This window comes from Symphalangus syndactylus, chromosome 17 (assembly GCF_028878055.3).
Source record: "Symphalangus syndactylus isolate Jambi chromosome 17, NHGRI_mSymSyn1-v2.1_pri, whole genome shotgun sequence".
Classification (NCBI taxonomy): Eukaryota; Metazoa; Chordata; class Mammalia; order Primates; family Hylobatidae; genus Symphalangus; species Symphalangus syndactylus.
The window spans coordinates 11,213,169-11,234,263 of NC_072439.2; the positions used below are offsets into that span (position 1 = coordinate 11,213,169).

Below are 21,095 nucleotides of genomic sequence, written 5' to 3' on the forward strand. Positions count from 1 at the left end.
ATTTGAGGTCAGGAGTTTGAGACCAGCCTGACCAACATGGTGAAACCCGTCTCTACTAAAAATACAAAAAAAAAAAAAAAAAAAAAAAAAAAATCAGCTGGGTGTGGTGGCGTATACCTGTAGTCCCAGCTACTCGGGAGGCTGAGGCAGGAGAATTGCTTGAACCCGGGAGGTGGAGGTTGCAGTGAGCCAAGATCACGCCACTGCACTCCAGCCTGGGTGACAGAGCAAGACTCTGCTTCAAAAAAAAAAAAAAAACAAACAAAAAAGCAAGCAAGGAACTGGCCTTCTGCCCCTGGAGGATTCCAGGGTGACAGTCGTGTGACAGCTCAGACACTCGGGCCCTGAGCAGCCCACCTTGCAGCTGCCTCACCTGGTTCTCATCAGCAGGGGACTTGGGCTCCCCAGCTGCAACCGGGTGGCCCCAGGCTGGCCAGGAATCTTCTGCCCTGGCCCTGGGACCAGAACCCCCGCAAAGGTGCCCGAGCTCAGCCCCGTCCAATGCACGGGGGCCCCATTCGTGACGCCAGGTGGACATGTGACGGCTCAGGTGTTTCCTGTCCCTAGTGGTGTGGCTGGGCCAGATTCCGAAATCTAGTCCCTGGAAAATTCCAGCCCCACGGAGCCTGGTAACCCCTCCCCATTCCTGGTGTTATGTAATATTTGGGGATTAATACCTCGGCGTCCAGGGGCGGCTGCCGGGATTCAAACCCAGCGCTGCCCTTTCCTGGGCTGACTGAGCGACTTCGCATCCCTGAGTCTCAATGTCTCGCCTGTACCATAGGGACAAGGCCCATTTTTGTGTCCCAGGCCGGGTGGAAGGGTGAGGGGAGACCTCACCAGGAAAGGGGTGCACCTGAGTCTGGGGCAGGGCTTGGAGCAACCACCCCCACGATTCCGGGGGGGGTCCCAAGACCCCCACTGTCTTCCCACCCAGCTGTTCTCTGAGTTCTCTGAGGTTTCTGGTGCTCTCTGAGGTCGCCATTTCAAGGACATCCCCACCTGGCTGTCCGTGCAAACCCCAGCCAGGGTCCACCTGTTGCTGCACACAGCCCATCCCTTCTCCGAGCTGAAGCTCCCTCATACGGGACATCCACTACCCTGTAGGACCCCAGCCCATGGGTCCCCAAGCCCTGGTCGTCTCCTGGGTCCCTATCCCAAGCCTCCCCGCCCTCCCCACCAGCCCCAGCATCACAAACGCCGGGCTTCTCTGCCGCTCCGAATTCTGCTGTGGCTCCCCAGTGCCCAGGGCCATCAAGCCCCACGTTTTCTCCAGCAGGGAGGACCCGAAATGGCACACATTCAGAACGACGAGGCTCATACCTCAAGCGCACTTTGGGGGAGAGGCACCCCGGAAGCCCCCAACCCCCCACGCGCGAGAGAGCCTGTTTCCCGCTCGGTAAAGCGGGCGTATCAGCGGTTCCCAGCCAGCCTGGGGGTGCAGGGTCGGAGGAGCTTGCGGGTTGAGCGTGGCCCCTGGCGCCCGGTTGGGCGCGCTCTGGTCCGTGGAACTTCCCCAGCCGCGGCGTCCCCGCCGCTCACGCGCCCCCCACTCCCCGGCCGGGCACCTCCCGCCCCTCCCCCGGCTGGCCCAGCGCCCGGGCTCCGCCCCTCCGCGCCCCCGCGGCCAATAAGATGCGCCCCGGTGGCTCCTGCGCCCCCAGAGCGGCCCCAGAGCGGCCCCAGCGCGGTGGTCCCCGCCCGGCTGCTCCAGAGCCCGCGCGATGGAGCCCCGGCCGCGGCGGCGGCGCAGGAGTCGCCCCCTGGTCGCCGCCTTCCTGCGAGACCCGGGCTCGGGCCGCGTGTACAGGCGCGGGAAGCTGATCGGCAAGGTGGGAGCCCCGCGCCCCGAGTCCGCGAGGGGGCCAGGCCGGGCCGGGCTGGGGTCCCGGGGCGCGCGGGCGATCCGGCGCGGTCTGCGCGGCGCGTCCCTGCGAGCGCGGGGTCTGGCGAGGGCGCGCGTCCGGAGCCGCGGGGCCTCCCGTGCGGGGTTTCGCATGGCGGGAACCGTGTTGGGCGCGCTGCGCGGCGTGTCCGTGGGTTGCGTGTCCGGGGTGTGGGCGTGCGGCTCGGCCTCAGGATGCGACGCTGTGTTGCCTCTGGCTGTGTGTGCGAGCCTGGCGAGGGTCTCAGTGTGCCGCGCCTGTGCCTGCTGCTTCCAAGTGTCTGGGTGCTGTGCGGTGTTCGTGTGTGTGTGTGTGTGTGTGTGTGTGTGTGTGTGTGTGTGTTGTGTTGCATGTTCACCTGTTGTGTTTGTACGTCATGCCTTTGTGTGTCCAGTCATCGTGTTGTGGGTCTGGGTGTTGTGTTCATGTGGTGTGCTTGTGTGTTTGTGTGTTCATATGTGGTGTGTCTAGGAGTTGTGTGTTCATGTGTTGTGTTTGTGTGTCTGTGTCTTTGTCCATGTGTTGTACTGTGTGTCCGGGTGTTGTGTGTTCATGTGTTTGTGTGTCCCTGCGCTGTGTCTGGGTATTGCGTTGTGTGTCCACACATGGTGACTGTGTGTCCATTGTATATTCATGTGTTTGTGTGTTGCTGCGTTGTGTATCTGGGTGTTGTGTGTCCATGCACGGTGACTCTATGTCTGGGCGTTGTGTGTTCGTGTGTCGTATTCAGGCATGGTGTTGTGCATCCGGTGCTGTCTTCTGGTTCGTGGCCTGTATGCACCAGGCATGGATGTGTCTGTGTGTCTGTGTCTCTGTGCCTTCTTGTGTGCGTCATGTCTTGTGTGTCCAGGCGGGAGGGTGGGAGCTGTGTGTTCTTTTTTCCCCGGTGTGTGTGTGAAGAGACCTGGACGCACCTGCGTCCCTGGCTGCCCCGTGCCTCTGTACACGCTGCCAGCTTGCACACCCACAGGGCGCCTTCAGCCGCTGCTACAAGCTGACAGACATGTCCACCAGCGCTGTGTTTGCCCTCAAGGTGGTGCCGTGTGGCGGCGCTGGGGCCGGGTGGCTTCGTCCACGGGGAAAGGTGCGTGTCCCCATCGGTCCCCAGGGCCCGCAGCCCACAGCATGTCCCGAGGAAGGCCCTGCCCTTTCATCCCAGCCCTGGGTGGGCATGAGATCGTACACGAGGCAGGCGAGCATCCTGCAGCCTGTGCCCCCCTGCAGGCGGGTACATGTCGGGGCCGTGCCTGCAGGTGGAGCGTGAGATTGCCCTGCATAGCCGCCTGCGACACCGCAACATCGTGGCCTTCCACGGACACTTTGCTGACCGCGACCATGTGTACATGGTGCTGGAATACTGCAGCCATCAGGTGTCCGGGGGGCGGGGAGAGGGCAGGATTCATGTCAGCCGTGCCCGTCTGTGTCCACCCCGTGTCCATCTGCCCCTCGCCGCTGCCCCCGTACCATCCTGTGTGCCCTCTGCCGTCCATTCGCCAGCGCTTCCTATGCCTACGTGGGGCCATTTGCGTCCATCCTTTACTCACCTGGGCACACCTAGGCTCTTGATCCACCTGGGTCCAGCTCATGCTGTGCTCATCAGGCCCATCTCGGACTCACCTGTGACCGCCTGGGCCCATCAGAATGTATTTGCCTCTTCTTGGCCCCCTTGGACTCACCCATGCCCACCTGTACCCACCAGCATGCTCCTGTGCCCCTCCTGCACCCCGCTGTGCCCACCGTGGCCTAGCTGAACTTTGTCATCATGCCTTCAAACACCCCTTTGAACTCACTGTGCCCATTAAGTAGACCTGAGCTCACCTGGGTCCACCTGTGCCAGAATATGCCCCCTCTGTGTTCTTTCCTAATCACCTGGCCCTTCTCAAGCTGACCAGCGTGTCCACCAGCGCCGTGTTCACCCTCAAGGTGGTGCCAGGTGCGGGACCGGGGCCGGGCGGCTGTGCCCGTGGGGAAAGGTTCGTGCCCCCCTCAGTGGCCACTTGGGCCCATCTGAACCCGCATGCGCCTATTGGGGTTGGTCACCTGCGCTCACCTGTGCTCATCCCATAATCAGCCATACCACCTCAGCGAGGTTGAGCTTACCTTTGCCTTCTAATCCGGGGCCGCTGGTCACCTACAGTCTTTGGCCCACGTGCTGAGGGCACGGCAGACCCTGACAGAGCCAGAGGTGCGCTACTACCTGAGGGGCCTGGTCAGCGGCCTGCGCTACCTGCACCAGCGGCACATCGTGCACCGCGACCTGAAGCTCAGTGAGTGCCAGGAAGGGGAACTGTGGGCGGGGGCGTCGGGAGGTGGGCACGGATCCGCCCCCATGCGCAATGCCCCTCCCACTGCAGGTAACTTCTTCCTTAACAAGAACATGGAGGTGAAGATTGGCGACCTGGGGCTGGCGGCCAAGGTGGGGCCAGGGGGCCGCTGCCACGGGTGAGAGCCGGGGGGGCTCTGAGCAGTCTGTCTGGGTGGGCACGGCTGGCCCTGAAGTCTGGCACCGGGATCCCATCTTTTCTGAGCCCCCCATGACGCCCTTCCTAGAGTACTCTGTGGGACCCCTAACTTCCTGGCCCCTGAGGTTGTCTCCAGAAATGGTCACTCCTGCCAGTCGGACATCTGGGCTCTGGGCTGCATCATGTGAGTGGGGTCCTGGAGAAGGTGGGCAGGGCCTCCGGGGGGCAGGTGTGGCGGGGGGGAGCCTACACGGAACAGGTGGGGACCGTTGTGCAGGGTGGGGCGCATGGAACAGGCACCTGTCGCCACCAAGTGTGTGGTATGGACAGGACGTGTGTGGGGATGCGTGTGTGAGGGAGGACGGGGGAGGGTGTGCACAGAGACGTGGACAGCTGTGGGCGGGTGGCAGTGGCACAGGCAGGTCAGGGCGTATGTGTACAGGGATGCAGCGTGTGCGGGTGCAGGGTAGGTGTGAGCGGGCATAGGATAGCGTTGGAAGGTGGAGGCCAGGTGCAGTGACTCACACCTGTAATCCTAGAGCTTTGGGAGGCTGAGGCAGGAGGATCGCTTGAGCCCAGGAGTTCAAGACCAGCCTGGCCAAGTTGGTGAAACCCTGTCTCTACAAAAATTAGCCAGGAGTGGTGGTGTGCGCCTGTAGTCCCAGCTATTCAGGAGGCTGAGTTGGGAGGATTGCTTGAGTTCAGGAGGTGGAGACTGCAGTGAGCTGTGATCGCACAACGGCACTCCAGCCTGGGTGACAGAACGAGACCCTGTCTTTAAAAAAAAAATAGAAGCATTGAAAAGGTGTATGCAGGTATATGCAGGTGAGTTCAGGGTGAGCCAGGTGCAGGCAGGGGATGGACAGATGCTGGTGTCCACCAAGCAGGGTGCATGGGAACGCACAGGGTGCCAGGTGCAGGCGGATGTTGGGAGATGAGGAAGGCGATATGGGTTGCACAGCCAAGCTGTGTAGGCAGGTCTGGCCAAGTGTGCAGGGGTAGCTCTGAGCGATGCCTGGACCCCCAGGTTCTTGCCCCCCACCTGGCCCAGGTACACGGTGCTGACTGGCACCCCGCCCTTCATGGCCTCACCCCTGTCGGAGATGTACCAAAACATCCGTGAGGGCCACTACCCTGAACCCACTCATCTGTCTGCCAATGCGCGCCGCCTCATCGCACACCTCCTAGCACCCAACCCGGCTGAGCGGCCCAGCCTGGACCACCTGCTGCAGGACGACTTCTTCACAGAGGTAGGCGGCGGTCCCCGGCATGGGGTCCCCAGCAGGCAATGAGCCAGAGCCTGCCCTGCTCAGCCGAGGGAGGCCCCGCCCTGCCGCAGGTAACCCATGTGCTCAGGGGCTGGGCGACCTAAGGCGGGGATAACCCCAAATCCCCATCCAAAGGGTTTCACTCCAGACCGGCTGCCGGCCCACTCCTGCCACAGTCCCCCCATCTTCGCCATACCCCCTCCTCTGGGCAGGATCTTCCGGAAGGTGGGCCAGCGGCTGCTCACCCAGTGCCGGCCACCCTGTAAGTACCACCCCTGCCCACACCTGCCCATACCTCCCACACCTGCTACCTACCCCCACCTGCCACCGCCTGCCCCCACCTCCCACCTGCCCACACCTGCCACCTGCTCTGCTCTGTCTCCACATCAGGGGTGGGTGTGGGTGGCCGGTGCCCCCCTACCCCCGGCTCGGGGCCCAGGCGTGCCCCCTCCAAGGTCTTGTGCCTCCCTCAGGCCCCTTCACACCTAAAGAGGCCTCAGGTCCAGGAGAAGGTGGGCCAGACCCTGATTCCATGGAGTGGGACGGCGAGGTGAGACATCGGGGTGGGGGGTACGGGGAGACACAGGTGGAGGGCATGCCTGTTCCCTGCTAAATCCCCTCCCCCATGCCAGCTTCTCTGAACCCTTTCTGGGGTCTCCAAGCCTGGCCCCCTCTCCCTAGTCCCGTCCTGACACATCAAAGCTGGGATCCATTTGTGACCAAATGTACCCACCTAGGGTTCCCCAAGGGCCAGGCTCCAGGCCATGGGAAGGGTCCCATCCATGGCTTCAGTCCATCACATTTATTGAGCACCTACTGTATGCCTCCGAGACACTCCGAGGCTGCCTCCCAAGGGGAAAGCAGTGCGTCTGTGTGCAGAGTGCGGGGGGGGCACAGGCAGGGGCCAGAGCCCGCCACCCACCTCACGCCTCTCCCTGGGGCTGCTCCCACCTCAGAGCTCCCTGTCTTCGAAAGAGTTTCCCTGCCTGGAAGGCCCCATCCACCTGGTCGCACGAGGGACCCTGAAGAGCAACCTTGCCGGTGAGCAGATCCCCGTCCCAGCCCGGGGCTGCAGGTGGGGAGGGAGGAGTTACAAGTGACGGGGGGGCCAAGGCCGTGGCTTACCAGGGTCACAGCCGCTGTCCCAGCCTCACCTTTCCCGCCTGTCAAATGGGAATGCCGCCTCTGGGTTGAGGGTGAGATATTCCTGGATGCAGCTGCAGGGAGCCGGGCTGCTTGGAGGAGCCTGGTGGTGGGAACCCAGGCCTGTCTGTGGCACATACACCTGTCCTCCCAGGGCCCGAGGGGAGCCAGCAGCTGGAGGTGGAGGCGGCCCTCAGACACCTGCAGCTGTGCCTGGACGCAGGCCCCCTGGGTAGGAGCCAGCCCAGCCCCCAGGATCACCTTTACTCTTAGTAGCCAAGTAAAATTGCCTTCATTCCCATCCTGGGCCCTCCTGGGTATTTCTGGGGGTGAGGAGTAGGGGTGAGGGAGGCCCAGGACATGGTGACATCAGGGGTTAGCTCTCCTGTGTGCAGAGCCTGGCACAGAGGGCTCTGGGGCAGCCTTATGCTTCAGGGTCTCTTAAATTCATGACCCGGTCTTGTTAGAGACCCAGTGAGTGAGGAAATGTGACCTGGGACATTGGCCACAGAGCCCTGTGCCCACAGGCCACACTCCAAAGGGGGACCCCTCTTATCGCCAGTGTCCCAGAACCCAAACCCTCTTCCTCTCCCCTCCTCTCCTTGAGCCTCCACTGACCCACATGTCCTGCCCCTCTTGGAGAGGAGCCCCAAACTGCACGCCAGTTCTCCAGCCCAGAAGCCTTTTCCTTTTTTTTTTTTTTGAGACGGAGTCTCGCTCTGTCGCCCAGGTTGGAGTGCAGTGGCGCAATCTCGGCTCACTGCAAGCTCCACCTTCTGGGTTCACGCCATTCTCCTCCCTCAGCCTCTCCGAGTAGCTGGGACTACAGGCGCCCGCCACCACGCCCGGCTAATTTTTTAGTATTTTTAGCAGAGACGGGGTTTCACCGTGGTCTCGATCTCCTGACCTCGTGATCCGCCCGCCTCGGCCTCCCAAAGTGCTGGGATTACAAGCGTGAGCCACCGCGCCCAGCCTTCTTTTTTTTTTTTTTTTTTTTTTTAAGAGATGGAGCCTCACTCTGTTGCCCAGGTTGGAGCGCAATGGTGCCATCGTGGCTCATCGCAACCTTCAGCCCCTGGGTGCAGTGATTCTCCTGCCTCAGCCTCCCGAGTAGCTGAGATTACAGGCATGTGCCACCACACCTGCTAATTTTTATACTTTTTTAGTAGAAACAGGGTTTCACCATGTTGGCCAGGCTGGTCTCGAACTCCCGACCCCAGGTGATCTGGCCACCTCGGCCTCCCAAAGTGCTGGGATTACAGGTGTGAGCCACCACGCCCAGCCTCGAGACCTCATCTCTACAAAAAAATGAGCTGGGCATGGTGGTGCACGCATGTTGTCCCAGATGCTCAGGAGGCTGAGGAAGGAGGATCACTTGAGCTTGGTAGTGGAGGCTGTGGTGAGCTGAGATTGTGCCACTGCACTTCAGCCTGGGCAACAGAGCGAGACCCTGTCTGAAAAGCCAACAGACAAACAAGCAAAAACCCAGAAACGGGGCCGGGCGCGGTGGCTCACGCCTGTCATCCCAGCACTTTGGGAGGCCGAAGTGGGTGGATCACAAGGTCAGGAGATTGAGACCATCCTGGCCAACATGATGAAATCCCATCTCTACTAATAATACAAAAATTAGCTGGGCATGGTGGCACGTGCCTGTGATCCCAGCTACTCAGGAGGCTGAGGCAGGACAATCGCTTGAAACTGGGAGGCGGAGGTTGCAGTGAGCCGAGATTGCGCCACTGCACTCCAGCCTGGCGACAGAGCAAGACTCCATCTCAAACAAAACAAAACAAAACAAAGAAACACACACACAGAAATGTGTAGTATTTTCAGAGCATTGCAAGCATTTGAGAATTGCTCACTCCCAGGGGTGTGCCAGTATCCCACAGCCTCCCTCTGTAAGCCAGAAATTAGTTACGGTTCCGTGGCTTCTGTTGATGTCTGGTCTCCCAGAATCCACAACCGAAGCCTCCAAGCCTCTGTCCGGTCCCCGCCGTGGGAAGGGTCTCACCCATGGTTTCAGTCCGTCGCATTTATTGAGCGCCTACTATATGCCTGACCCCTGACCCCTGGCTCAGCATACCTTTGTTTGTGCCCAGCCACACAGGACCCCCTGGGAGAGCAGCAGCGCATCCTCTGGGCCCCCAAATGGGTGGATTATTCCAGCAAATACGGCTTTGGCTACCAGCTCTCGGATGGGGGCAGTGGTGTCCTGCTTCCGGACGGCACCCACATGGCCCTGCGACCCCCCAGAGGGTAAGTTGTGGCCTCCTGTGCCCTGGGGGACCAGGCAGTCCCCCTGCCTTTTTTCATTCATCTCTCAAGTATTTATTAAGCACCTACTGTGCACACCTACAGGTGCTCCCTGCCTGGTCGGGGAGAACAACGCTAAACCAATGAATGAGCAAGTGCGTTTCTGTAGGAAATAACCCAGTGAAGAGGCAGATTAGGAGGGGAGGTGAATCTCAGCAGTGTGGGTGGGGGGAAGGGGTCTCTGAGAAAGTGACGTGAATGACAAGCAGCAGCCCTGTGATTTGGGAGGCCAAGGCAGGAGGATTCCTTGAGCCCAGGAAATCAAGATCAGCCTGGACAACATAGCAAGACCCCATCCCTACAAAAATTTTAAAAGTTAGCTTGGTGTGGTGGCGCACGCCTGTAATCCTGGAACGTTGGGGGCTGAGGTGCGAGACTTGCTTGAACCCGGCAGTTTGAGATCAGTCTGGGCCTCACAGCAAGACCCCATCTCCACAAAAAAATTAAAAATTACCTGGGCATGGTGGTGCACGCTGGTAATCCTGGCACCGTGGGAGGCTGAGGTGGAAGAATCGCTTGAGCCCACCAGTTTGAGATCAGCCTGGGCCACATAGCAAGACCTAGCTCTACAAAATTGTTTTTTCTTTTTTTTTGAGACGGAGTCTCGCTCTGTCGCCCAGGCTGGAGTGCAGTGGCGCGATCTCGGCTCACTGCAAGCTCCGCCTCCTGGATTCACGCCATTCTCCTGCCTCAGCCCCCTGAATAGCTGGGATTACAGGCATGCGCCACCATGCCCGGCTAATTTTGTATTTTTAGTAGAGACGGGGTTTCACCGTGTTAGCCAGGCTGGTCTCGAACTCCTGACCTCAGGTGATCCTCCCACCTGGACCTCCCAAAGTGCTAAGATTACAGGTGTTAGCCACCGTGCCCGGCCTTAACACAATCTTTCTAACGGGAGTGACACGGGGGCCAGCGGGGAGGTGGCTGCACTTATCAGGCGGGCAGTGGCGGAGGCCTGGCCTGCGCTGGTGACTGGGGAGGGATGAGAGGGGCTGGAGTGTGGACAGAGTTGGAAGGCAGGAAGGCTGGACCAGCTGTCAGCAGAGGTGGGGAGAGGACAGAGAGCCACACTGGGGCCTTATCAGCACACACTGGGCATATGGATAAGGTGTGGTCAGGGCAGAGCTGCTCCTTAAAGCCGCCATTCCAGGGGGTGTAGATCGATGGAAAGGTGTCCACTGGCCTGGGCTGCCCAGGACAGAGGCCCTGTGTCCTCGCCCCAGCCAAGTGTGCTACAAGCCCGACCGTGGGAGGCTGGAAACCTTCACCGTGAAGGATGTGCCCGGCCCGCTGGGCGCCAAGCTGGCCGTGCTGCAGCTCTTTGCCGGCTGCCTGCAGCGGCGGCTGCGGGAGGTGAGAGCTGGGGTGCAGGGGAGGGCGAGGGGTGGGGACGCCCCCTGCGTCACATGACCTCAGCCGAGTCTGTCCACAGGAGCGGACCCTCCCCACACCTGTGCCACCTGCTGGACCCGGCCTCTGCCTCCTGCGCTTCCTGGCCTCTGAGCAAGGCTTGCTGCTGCTGTTCAGCAATGGGATGGTGCAGGTGAGCCCGGGCTCAAACTCAGGGGCCACCCGGGCTCGGCAGGGTGGGGTCTGGCCCTCCTGGGCTGTTATGAAGCAAGCTTTGGGGGAGCCCTAGGAAGCATTTGCCTCCCGAAAAAAAAAAAGTATTGGCTCCTATGTAGAAAAACCACAGCATGGAAAACACATGACGTTTTTGGGCCAGGCGCTGTGGTCCACGCCCGTAATCCCAGCGCTTTGGGAGGCCAAGGCGGGCAGATCACAAGGTCAAGAGGTTGAGACCAGCCTGACCAACATGGTGAAACCCTGTTTCTACTAAAAGTACAAAAATTAGTTCGGTGTAGTGGAGCCTTCCTGTAATCCCAGCTACCCAGGAGGCTGAGGCAGGAGAATCGCTTGAACCTGGGAGGCGGAGGTTGCAGTGAGCCGAGATGGCACCACTGCACTCCAGCCTGGGCGACAGAGCAGGACTCCATCTCAAAAAAAAAAAAAAAAAAAAAAAAAAGTCAGGGTCTTGCTGGAAGACTGTGGGCAGGGGAGCCCCCATGTGAGCCTGTTTCCCCAGCTGTACACAGACTGGGGGCTCTGGGTCCAGTGTCCACTTGTCCTCCTGGAGCGCCAGGGCTGGAGGCAGGTGCAGGGGGACCCTTCTCCCCTTGACTGGTATCTTACCCTTTGCAGATGAGCTTCAGTGGACTACCGGCCCAACTGGTGCTGAGTGGCGAGGGGGAGGGTTTGCAGCTCACTCTCTGGGAGCAGGGCTCCCCTGGCACCTCCTACTCCCTGGACATCCTGCAGAGCCACGGCTGTGCCCCCGCCACCCGACAGCGCCTTCACCACGCCCTCCGCATGCTGCAGAGTATCTAGTGCCCCTGAGGGTCAGAGTGGACCCCTGCATGGCAGTGCCAGGGACCCAGGCTCCATTTCCATTCCTGTGGCTCCCCCAGAGGGGCTGTCCTGGGGGAGAGCTGGGGGCACACGGGAGGTGGGTTCTCGCCTTGTGGCATGACCGCTCAACCCAAACTTTGCTGAGATCTCTTCCTTTTTCATTAAAGACAATTTGAAATGCTGTAGCCCGTGATCCGCCTCTCTCTGGGGGAAAGCGTTTGAGGAGCTTTGGCAAAGGAACGTTGACCCCATGTGACCTTGCATCCTCCCTGTTTCTCTCAGTGGCAGAGGTGGGTTACATTTTCACGAATGCAGACATTAGCACCAGAGGGCCAGTGTAGTGGCTAATGCCTGGAATCCCTGCACTTTGGGAGGCCAAGGCAGGAGGATCGCTTGGGCCTGGGAGTTTGACACCAGCCCGGGCAACATGGCAAGACCCCATCTCTACAAAAAATTATCTGGGCATGGTGGTGCGTGCCTGTAGTCCCAGCTACTTGGGAGGCTGAGATGGGAGGGTCGTGTGAGCATGGGAGTTTGAGGCTGCAGTGAGCTGTGATTGCACCACTGCACTCCAGCCTGGGCGACAGAACAAAGACCCTGTCTCAACAACAACAAAATTAGTACCAGAAGTGGGGTTCTGCCATAACTCCAAATCTAAACCACGGGATACTTGCTTAATGGGTGGACGGGAAAGAAGCCGACACTGAGGCTGGGAAGATGGCTGGCCATGCACTGGGGCATAGTCAGCACAACCGTCACCTGTGCTGCCCTCGGGTGGACGGTGCACTCATGCACCCAACCTCTCTGGGCTGATGGAGCACTGGTTGTTAGGTCAAAATATCATACGAGGCCAGGTGTGGTGGCTCACACCTGTAATCCCAGCACTTCGGGAGACCAAGGCAGGCAGATCGCTTGAGCTCAGGAGTTCGAGACCATCCTGGCCAATATGGTGAAACTCCGTCTCTACTAAAAATACAAAAAATTAGCTGGGTGCGGTGGTAGGGGCCTGTAGTCCCAGCTACTCAGGAGGCTGAGGCAGGAGAATCACTTGAATGCAGGAGAATCACTTGAACCCAGGAGACAGAGGTTGCAGTGAGCTGAGATTGCACCATTGCACTCCAGCCTGGGCAACAGAGCGAAAATCCCGTCTCAAAAAAAAAAAAAAAAAAAAAAAAAAAACTGGATGCAACCTAAGTGTCCAGCGGTGGGAGACTCAAACATCTGGCCATCCCCTGGGATGAGTGAGGCTGGGGAAGTGGGAAGGCTCACGGGGGGCATTAAGGCAGGCTGAGGGCTGCGGAGCTGATGACAGAAAAACCCTTGCTGATCGCGGAAGGACTCCAGGCCCCTCAGTAGCTCTTTTGTTTTTTTGAGACGGAGTCTTGCTCTGTCGCCCAGGCTGGAGTGCAGTGGTGCGATCTCAGCTCACTGCAACCTCCACCTCGGGTTCAATGGATTCTCCTGCCTCAGCTCCCAAGTAGCTGGGATTACAGGCATGCGCCACCACGTCCGGCTAATTTTTGTATTTTTTTTTTTTTTTTTTTTTTTTTGAGGTAGAGTCTCACTCTGTCACCCAGGCTGGAGTGCAGTGGCGCGATCTCGGCTCACTGCAGGCTCCGCCCCCCGGGGTTCACGCCATTCTCCTGCCTCAGCCTCCCGCGTAGCTGGGACTACAGGCGCCTGCCACCTCGCCCGGCTAATTTTTTTTGTATTTTTAGTAGAGACGGGGTTTCACCGTGTTAGCCAGGATGGTCTCGATCTCCTGACCTTGTGATCCGCCCGCCTTGGCCTCCCAAAGTGCTGGGATTACAGGCGTGAGCCACCGCGCCCGGCTAATTTTTGTATTTTTAATAGAGACAGGGTTTTGTTTTTTTGGTTTTTTGAGACGGAGTCTTGCTCTGTCGCCCAGGCTGGAGTGCTGGAGTGCAGTGGCACAATCTCGGCTCACTGCAACCTCCGCCTCCTGGGTTCACAGACTACAAGTGCCTGCCACCACGCCCGGCTAATTTTTTTTTGTATTTTTTAGTAGGGATGGGGTTTCACCGTGTTAGCCAGGATGGTCTCGATCTCCTGACCTCGTGATCTGCCCACCTCGGCCTCCCAAAGTGCTGGGATTACAGGCGTGAGCCACCGTGCCTGGCCTAGAGACAGGGTTTCACCATGTTGGTCAGGCTGGTCTTGAACTCCTGGTCTCAGGAGATCCTCCCACCTCAGCCTCCCAAAGGGCTGGGATTACAGGCATGAGCCACTGTGCCTGGCCCCCTCATTAGCACTTGAAGCCACAATTCTCAGTACGAGGCTCCTGGGCTGTGCTTGGGGCGTCTGCTAAGGTGCTCAGAGGTGTATCCTATGCTGGAGAAAACTCCACCTCGACCGACGTGGGATCAGGAGACCGGGGCTCCAGTCCCAGCTGGCCACTTCCAGGCACATCCAGGCCTCAGTTTCCCTGCCTGTTTAAGGGGGGCATGTATTCTCTGGAATCCCTACCAGCAGTGTGATTCTGTGTGAAGTTTCACTTCCAAGTTCCCATTATCAACCCCAGAAACTCATCATAAAAGAGGGAGAAGTGAGGCTGAGTGCGGTGGCTCACGCCTGTAATCCCAGCAGGCTGGGAAATTGAGGCGGGTGGATCACTTGAGGACAGGAGTCTGAGACCTGCTTGGGCAACATAGGAAGACTCTGTCTCTACTAAAAATTTAAAAGCCAGGCCTGGTGGCACATACCTGTGGTCCCAGCTACTCAGGAGGCCCAGGTGGGAGGACTGCTTGAGCCCAGGAGTTCAAAGGTACAGTGAGCTATGATTGCACCACAGTACTCCACCACTACTCTGGGTGGTAGAGTAAGACTTTTTCTCAAAAAATAAAAATAAAAAATAGGCTGGGCGCAGTGGCTCACGCCTGTAATGCCACCACTTTGGGAAGTCAAGGTAGACAGATCACCTGAGGTCAGGAGTTCGAGACCAGCCTGGCCAACATGGCGAAACCCCGTCTCTACTAAAAATACAAAAATTAGCGGCCTGGCGTGGTGGCTCACGCCTGTAATCCCAGCACTTTGGGAAGCCGAGGCGGGCGGACCACAAGGTCAGGAGATTGAGACCATCCTGGCTAACGTGGTAAAACCTCGTCTCTACTAAAAAAAAAAAAAAAAAAAAAAAAGAGCTGGGCGTGGTGGTGGGTGCCTGTAGTCCTGCCTACTCAGGAGGCTGAGGCAGGAGAATGGCATGAACCCGGGAGGTGGAGCTTGCAGTGAGCCAAGTTCACACCACTGCACTCCAGCCTGGGAGACAGAGCGAGACTCCGTCTCAAAAAATAAAAATTAAATCAAAAATAAATAACAGGGATAAGTGATATTCCCATCTACCAGCCTCCATATATAATACACGCATGTGTGTATATATATGAGACATTCAGCCGGGCGTGGTGGCTCACACCTGTAATCCCATCACTTTGGGAGGCTGAGGTGGACAGATCACCTGAGGTCAGGAGTTCGACACCAGCCTGACCAACATGGAAAAACCTCATCTCTACTAAAAATACAAAAATTAGCTGGGCGTGGTGGGGAGTGACTGTAATCCCAGCTACTTGGCAGGCTGAGGCAAGAGAATCGCTTGAACCCAGGAGAGGGAGTTTGCAGAAGGCGCCACTGCACTCCAGCCTGGGCAACAAGAGCGAGACTTCGTCTAAAAAAGAAGAAAAAAGAGAGACATTCATGGAGGTGCGCACAAAAGGGCATCATTGACATCTGGAGTGCAGTGGCGCGATCTCAGCTCACTGCAAGCTCCGCCTCCCGGGTTCATGCCATTCTTCTTCCTCAGCCTCCCGAATAGCTGGGACTACAGGTGCCCGCCACCATGCCCAGCTAATTTTTTGTATTCTTAGTAGAGACGGGGTTTCACCATGTTAGCCAGGATGGTCTCAATCTCCTGACCTGATCCGTCTGCCTCAGCCTCCCAAACTGCTGGGATTACAGGCATGAGCCACCACGCCTGGCCACCTTAGCCTTTAGAATACTAGTTGTTCTCGGCCGAGTGCCGTGACTCATGCCTGTAATGCCAGCACTTTGGGAGGCCGAGGCGGGCGGATCACGAGGTCAGGAGTTCAAGACCATCCTGGCCAACATGGTGAAAACCCGGCTCTACTAAAAATACAAAAATTAGTCAGGCGGGGTGGTATATGCCTGTAATCCCAGCTACTCTGGAGGCTGAGGCAGGAGAATCACTTGAACCGGGGAGTCAGAGGTTGCAGTGAGCCGAGATTACACCACTGCACTCTAGCCTGGCGACAGAGAGAGACTCCGTCTCAAAAAAAAAAAAAAAAAAAGAATAGTATTTGTTCTCAATGGTGGGGAGGTGATTCTGTCCCCAGGGGACACTAGGCTATGTCTGGGGACATCTGTGGTCATGATGACGGGGCTGCTCCTGGCATGGAGTGGGTGAAGGCCAGGGACGCAGCTCAGCACCCTGCAATGCCCAGGACGGCCCCACCCCAGAGAATGGCTTGGCCCCAACGTCCACAGTGCCCAAGAGGAGAGACCCTAGACCCTGGCTTCGAGATAGGAACCGACATATTTACAGGCCTAGCGTTTAATTCCTAAAGCGGATTTCCTCTGTAATCAGGAAAAAAAAAAAAAAGCAATGAAGAAACGGCATTCCCGGGAGACGCTGCACATTCCCAAGCCCACGCTGCACCTCACACGCAGCAGGGAGCAACGTCCCCGGAGTGGCCCCTCGCTGAGGTCAGTGATGCAGGGGGCGAGAGAGGGGTCGAGGTGGGGACGGCCTCCTGCCAATCACAGCGTGTCCTGGGACCACCCATCTGCAGGCAGGGCACTCCAGCACTCAAACGGGGGCGTGATGAGTCCGAGGCCACCCAGCAGGTCTGAAGCTTCCTAGGGGACCTCCTCACAGCTCTTTCCCTTTGGAACCATATTCTATCAATTCTGAAAGTAAAATGCAGATTTTTTTTTTTTTTTTTTTTGAGACAAGGTCTCACTCTGCAGCCCAGGCTGGGGTGCAGTGGTGCCATCTCGACTCACTGCCCCCTCCACCTCCCGGGTTCAAGCGATTCTCCTGACTCAGCCTCCCAAGTAGCTGGGATTACAGGCATGTGCCACCACGCCTGGCTAATTTTTCTATTTTTAGTAGAGATGAGGTTTCACCATATTGGTCAGGCTGGTCTCGAACTCCTGACCTGTGAGCCTCCCGCCTTGGCCTCCCAAAGTGCTGGGATTACAGGCGTGAGCCACTGCACCTGGTCTCCTTTCTTTTTTTCTCTTTTTTTTTTGAGATAGAATCTCACTCTGTCGCCCAGGCTGGAGTGCAGTGGTGCGATCTCAGCTCACTGAAACCTCTGCTTCCTGGGTTCAAGCAACTCTCCTGCCTCAGCCTCCTGAATAGCTGGGACTACAGGCGTGTGCCACCATGCCCAGCTAATTTTTGCATTTTCAGTAGAGACGGGATTTCATCATGTTGGCCAGGCTGGCCTCAAACTCCTGACCTCGGGCAATCTGCCCACCTCAGCCTCCCAAAGTGCTGGGATAACAGGCATGAGCCACCGCGCCTGGCCCATTTCTTTTATTTTTATTTATTTATTTATTTTGAGATGGAATCTCACTCTGTCGCCCAGGCCGGAGTGCAGTGGCCGGATCTCAGCTCACTGCAGCCTCCTCCTCCCGGGTTCAAGCAATTCTCCTGCCTCGGCCTCCTGAGTAGCCAGGACTACAGGCGTGTGCCACCACACTTGGCTAATTTTTGTATTTTTAGTAGAGATGGTGTTTTACCGTGTTACCCAGGCTGGTCTTGAACTCCTGACCTGAGGCAATCCACCCGCCTCGGCCTCCCAAAATGCTGGGATTACAGGCGTGAGCCACTGCGCTCGGTCTGGATGCCATTTCTTCGTCACAAAATTGCAACTTTAACAAATCAAACTCAAGTCCCAGGGTCCACCACAACCTGTCCCTGGGTCCCCTCTGTTTCTGGGAAGTGGCAGGGTCTCCTAGTTTTTTCCCATCTGTTTCCTACGCTCACTTTCCTGGAGAGAATAACTGACACATGGCAGCGTCCCCGCGTCCCCTCTCGGCCCTGTGCCTGTGTGTGTTGCTGCATCTGTTGAGACGGTGCCAACTCTTTGCTTTTTATGGAATGGGGGATGAAGCAAAGCCAGCATTTGTGGATGGGTGAGAAAATACGACCAAAACAGACACTGGGGCCCCTGTTGGGAGTAAAGAAAGCTGCAGGCTGGGCTGGGGCAGGGGGGGGAAGCAGGGGGATGGGTCAGGGGAGGTCATGTGCCTTGGTATGGCCAGACCTAGGAGGAGGAATCAGTGGGGAGAATTTGGAGATGCCCCAGGGGACCCCACAGGAATGGAGTGTGGGTGAGGGAGGAACAAAAGCAAGCAGAGAAAACACAGAGCAAGTGCATCACTGCCTTTAAAAACAAAATGAGCCGGCCGGGTGCGGTGGCTCACGCCTGTATTCCCAGCACTTTGGGAGGCTGAAATGGGCGGATCACCTGAAGTCAGGAGTTTGAGACCAGCCTGGCCAACATGGTGAAACCCCGTCTCTACTAAAAATACAAAAATTAGCCTGGTGTGGTGATACTCACCTGTAGTCCCAGCTATTTGGGAGGCTGAAGCAGGAGAATCGCTTGAGCCCGGGAGGTGGAGGTTGCAGTGAGCCGAGATCGTGCCATTGCACCCTAGCCTGGGCAACAAGAGCAAAACTCTGCCAAAAAAAAATATAAAATAAAAAAATAGGCCGGGCGCGGTGGCTCACGCTTGTAATCCCAGCACTTTGGGAGGCCGAGGCGGGCGGATCACAAGGTCAGGAGATCGAGACCACGGTGAAACCCCGTCTCTACTAAAAAATACAAAAAATTAGCCGGGCGTGGTGGCGGGCGCCTGTAGTCCCAGCTACTCGGAGAGGCTGAGGCAGGAGAATGGCGTGAACCCGGGAGGCGGAGCTTGCAGTGAGCCGAGATTGCGCCACTGCACTCCAGCCTGGGCGAAAGAGCAAGACTCCGTCTCAAAAAAAAAAAAAATAAATAAAATAAAATAAAATTAAATAAAAGAAAGCCCTAAAGAAGAAAAACTTTTGTTAGAAGTTAAGACATTTATTGACTTTCCCATGTCAACAATCGTGGGTTATTATGCCATTTTTTTTTCTTTTTTTTTGAGATGAAGTCTCGCTCTTTTGTCCCACGCTGGAGTGCAGTGGCATGATCTTGGCTCACTGCAACATCTGCCTCCCGGGTTCAAGCGATTCTCCTGCCTCAGCCTCCCAAGTAGCTGGGATTACAGGTGCGTACAACCATACCCAGCTAATTTTTTGTATTTTTAGTAAAGATGGGGTTTCACCATGTTGGCCAGGCTGGTCTCGAATTCCTGACCTCAGGTGATCCGCCCACCTTGGCCTCCCAAAGTGCTGGGATTACAGGTGTGAGCCATCACGCCCTGCCATATGTCATGGTTTAAACAGGTATCTTTATCTCCTCAGTGCTGTGGCATCCTATAGAGAACTTCAATTTTTTTTTTTTTTTGAGACGGAGTCTCACTCTGACGCCCAGGCTGGAGTGCAGGGGCGCGATCTCGGCTCACTGCAAGCTTCGCCTCCCAGTTTCACGCCATTCTCCTGCCTCAGCCTCCCGAGTAGCTGGGACTACAGGCGCCCGCCACCACGCCCGGCTAATTTTTCTGTATTTTTAGTAGAGACGGGGTTTCACCGTGTTAGCCAGGATGGTCTCGATCTCCTGACCTCGTGATCTGCCTGCCTTGGCCTCCCAAAGTGCTGGGATTACAAGCGTGAGCCACCGCACCCGACCAACTTTTTTTTTTTTTAAACGACAGGGTCTCATTCTGTCCCCCAGGCTGGAGTGAGGTGGTAAAATCACAGCTTACTGCAGCCTCTACTTCCTGGGCTCAAGTGATCCTCCCACCTTGGCCTCCTGCATAGCTAGGACTACAGGCATGCACCACCATGCCCAGCTAATTTTTTTTTTTTTTTTTTTTTTTTTTTTAGAGACAGTGTTCCCAACATTGCCCAGGCTAGTCTCAAACTCCTGGGCTCAAGTGATCTTTCTGCCTCAGCCTCCTAAAGTACAGGGATTACAGGCATGAACCACCACACCCAGCCCCTGGCCGACATTTTGACTGCGACCTTAGGAACACCCGAGCCAGACCTGCCCAGTCAAATCACTTCCGACTTCCTGATCTGCAGAAACTATAAGAAGTAAGTGTTTGCTGGCCGGGTGCGGCGGCTCACGCCTGTAATCCCAGCACTTTGGAGGCCGAGGCGGGCAGATCACGAGGTCAGGAGATTGAGACCATCCTGACTAACACAGTGAAACCCCGTCTCTACTAAAAAAAAAAATACAAAAAAATTAGTCAGGCGTGGTGGCGGGTGCCTGTAGTCCCAGCTACTCGGGAGGCTGAGGCAGGAGAATGGCATGAACCCAGGAGGTGGAGCTTGCGGTGATTGGGTGATTGGTGATCACGCCATTGCACTCCAGCCTGGGCAAGAGAGCAAGTCTCCATCTCAAAAAAAAAAAAAAAAAAAGTTTGTTGTTATTTCAAGACACCAAGTTCTTCTTCTTCTTCTTTTTTTTTTTTTTGAGACAGAGTTTCCCTCTGTCACCCAGGCTGGAGTACAGTGGTGCCATCTCGGCTCACTGCAACCTCTGCCTTCCGGGTGCAAGCGATTCTCCTGCCTCCCGAGTAGCTGGGATTACAGGCACGCGCCACCATGCCTGTCTAATTTTCGTATTTTTAGTAGAGACAGGGTTTCACCATGTTGGCCAGGCTGGTCTCGAACTCCTCACCTCAGGTGATCTGCCCGACTCTGCCCCTCAAAGCGCTGGGATTACAGGCGTGAGCCACGGCACTCGGCCTGTTTTCTTTTTTTATAGCAAGACAGAGTCTCTCTCTGTCACCTAGGCTGGACTCAAACTCCTGACCTCAAGCAATTCCCCCATCTCAGCCTCCCAAAGCACTGGGATTACTGTGAGCCACCGTACCTGGCCCAGACACCAAATTTGAAGGTAATTTGTGACCCAGCAATAGCTAACTAATACCCAACCCAAAACATGCAAGAAACAGCTTCATTTCTGCCCAGAACATTTGTTTCTGGGGAGAAAAAGACAAAACATCCACAGAGTGTTTAACTGGGTGTCTTGCAAAATGACCTACCTAGAGTATTTATTTCCAACTGCTTGTGGGCGTCAAGAACAGCAACAATCTGCACCGTCTCCCACGCCCCGAGCCCACAATGGTAGTTTATTAAAAATAAACCAACCACAGAATATATTAATTTTCTAACCTCCCAGGCCAATTCTTATTTCTAGGTATAAGAACTTCCAGAGATGGCAAAGCACCCACACCGCCCTCGTGCTAAAGTTTCTGGAATCTTCCTTAGACGAGTGAACTGTGTGCTGCCAGAAATAAAATTAATAGCCTCACTTTTTTGGGTGCTGACAAGGAATGGAACATCAAGAAATGGTCATGAATTCACTCCACTCCTGGCTCAAAGATTTTTTTTCTTTCTTCCCTTCTTCCTTCTCCCCTCTTCTTCCCCCTACTTCTCCTCCTCTTTGTCCTCCTCCTTCCTTCTCCTTCTTTTTCTTTTT

General features: G+C 56.7%; 1 protein-coding gene across 1 annotated transcript; it reads left to right on the forward strand.

Moving 5' to 3' along the window:
* Window positions 1-1,629: 1,629 nt before the first annotated feature.
* Window positions 1,630-11,663, forward strand: PLK5 (polo like kinase 5 (inactive)). The gene is given in 15 exon segments (XM_063620633.1): window positions 1,630-1,832; window positions 2,857-2,970; window positions 3,140-3,256; window positions 4,024-4,153; window positions 4,241-4,328; window positions 4,437-4,532; window positions 5,376-5,598; window positions 5,752-5,878; window positions 6,090-6,166; window positions 6,573-6,657; window positions 6,914-6,991; window positions 8,856-8,959; window positions 8,962-9,012; window positions 10,502-10,612; window positions 11,272-11,663. Coding segments are annotated over 15 exon segments (1,695 nt in total). The 5' UTR covers window positions 1,630-1,724; the 3' UTR covers window positions 11,458-11,663.
* The last annotated feature ends 9,432 nt before the right edge of the window (window positions 11,664-21,095 follow it).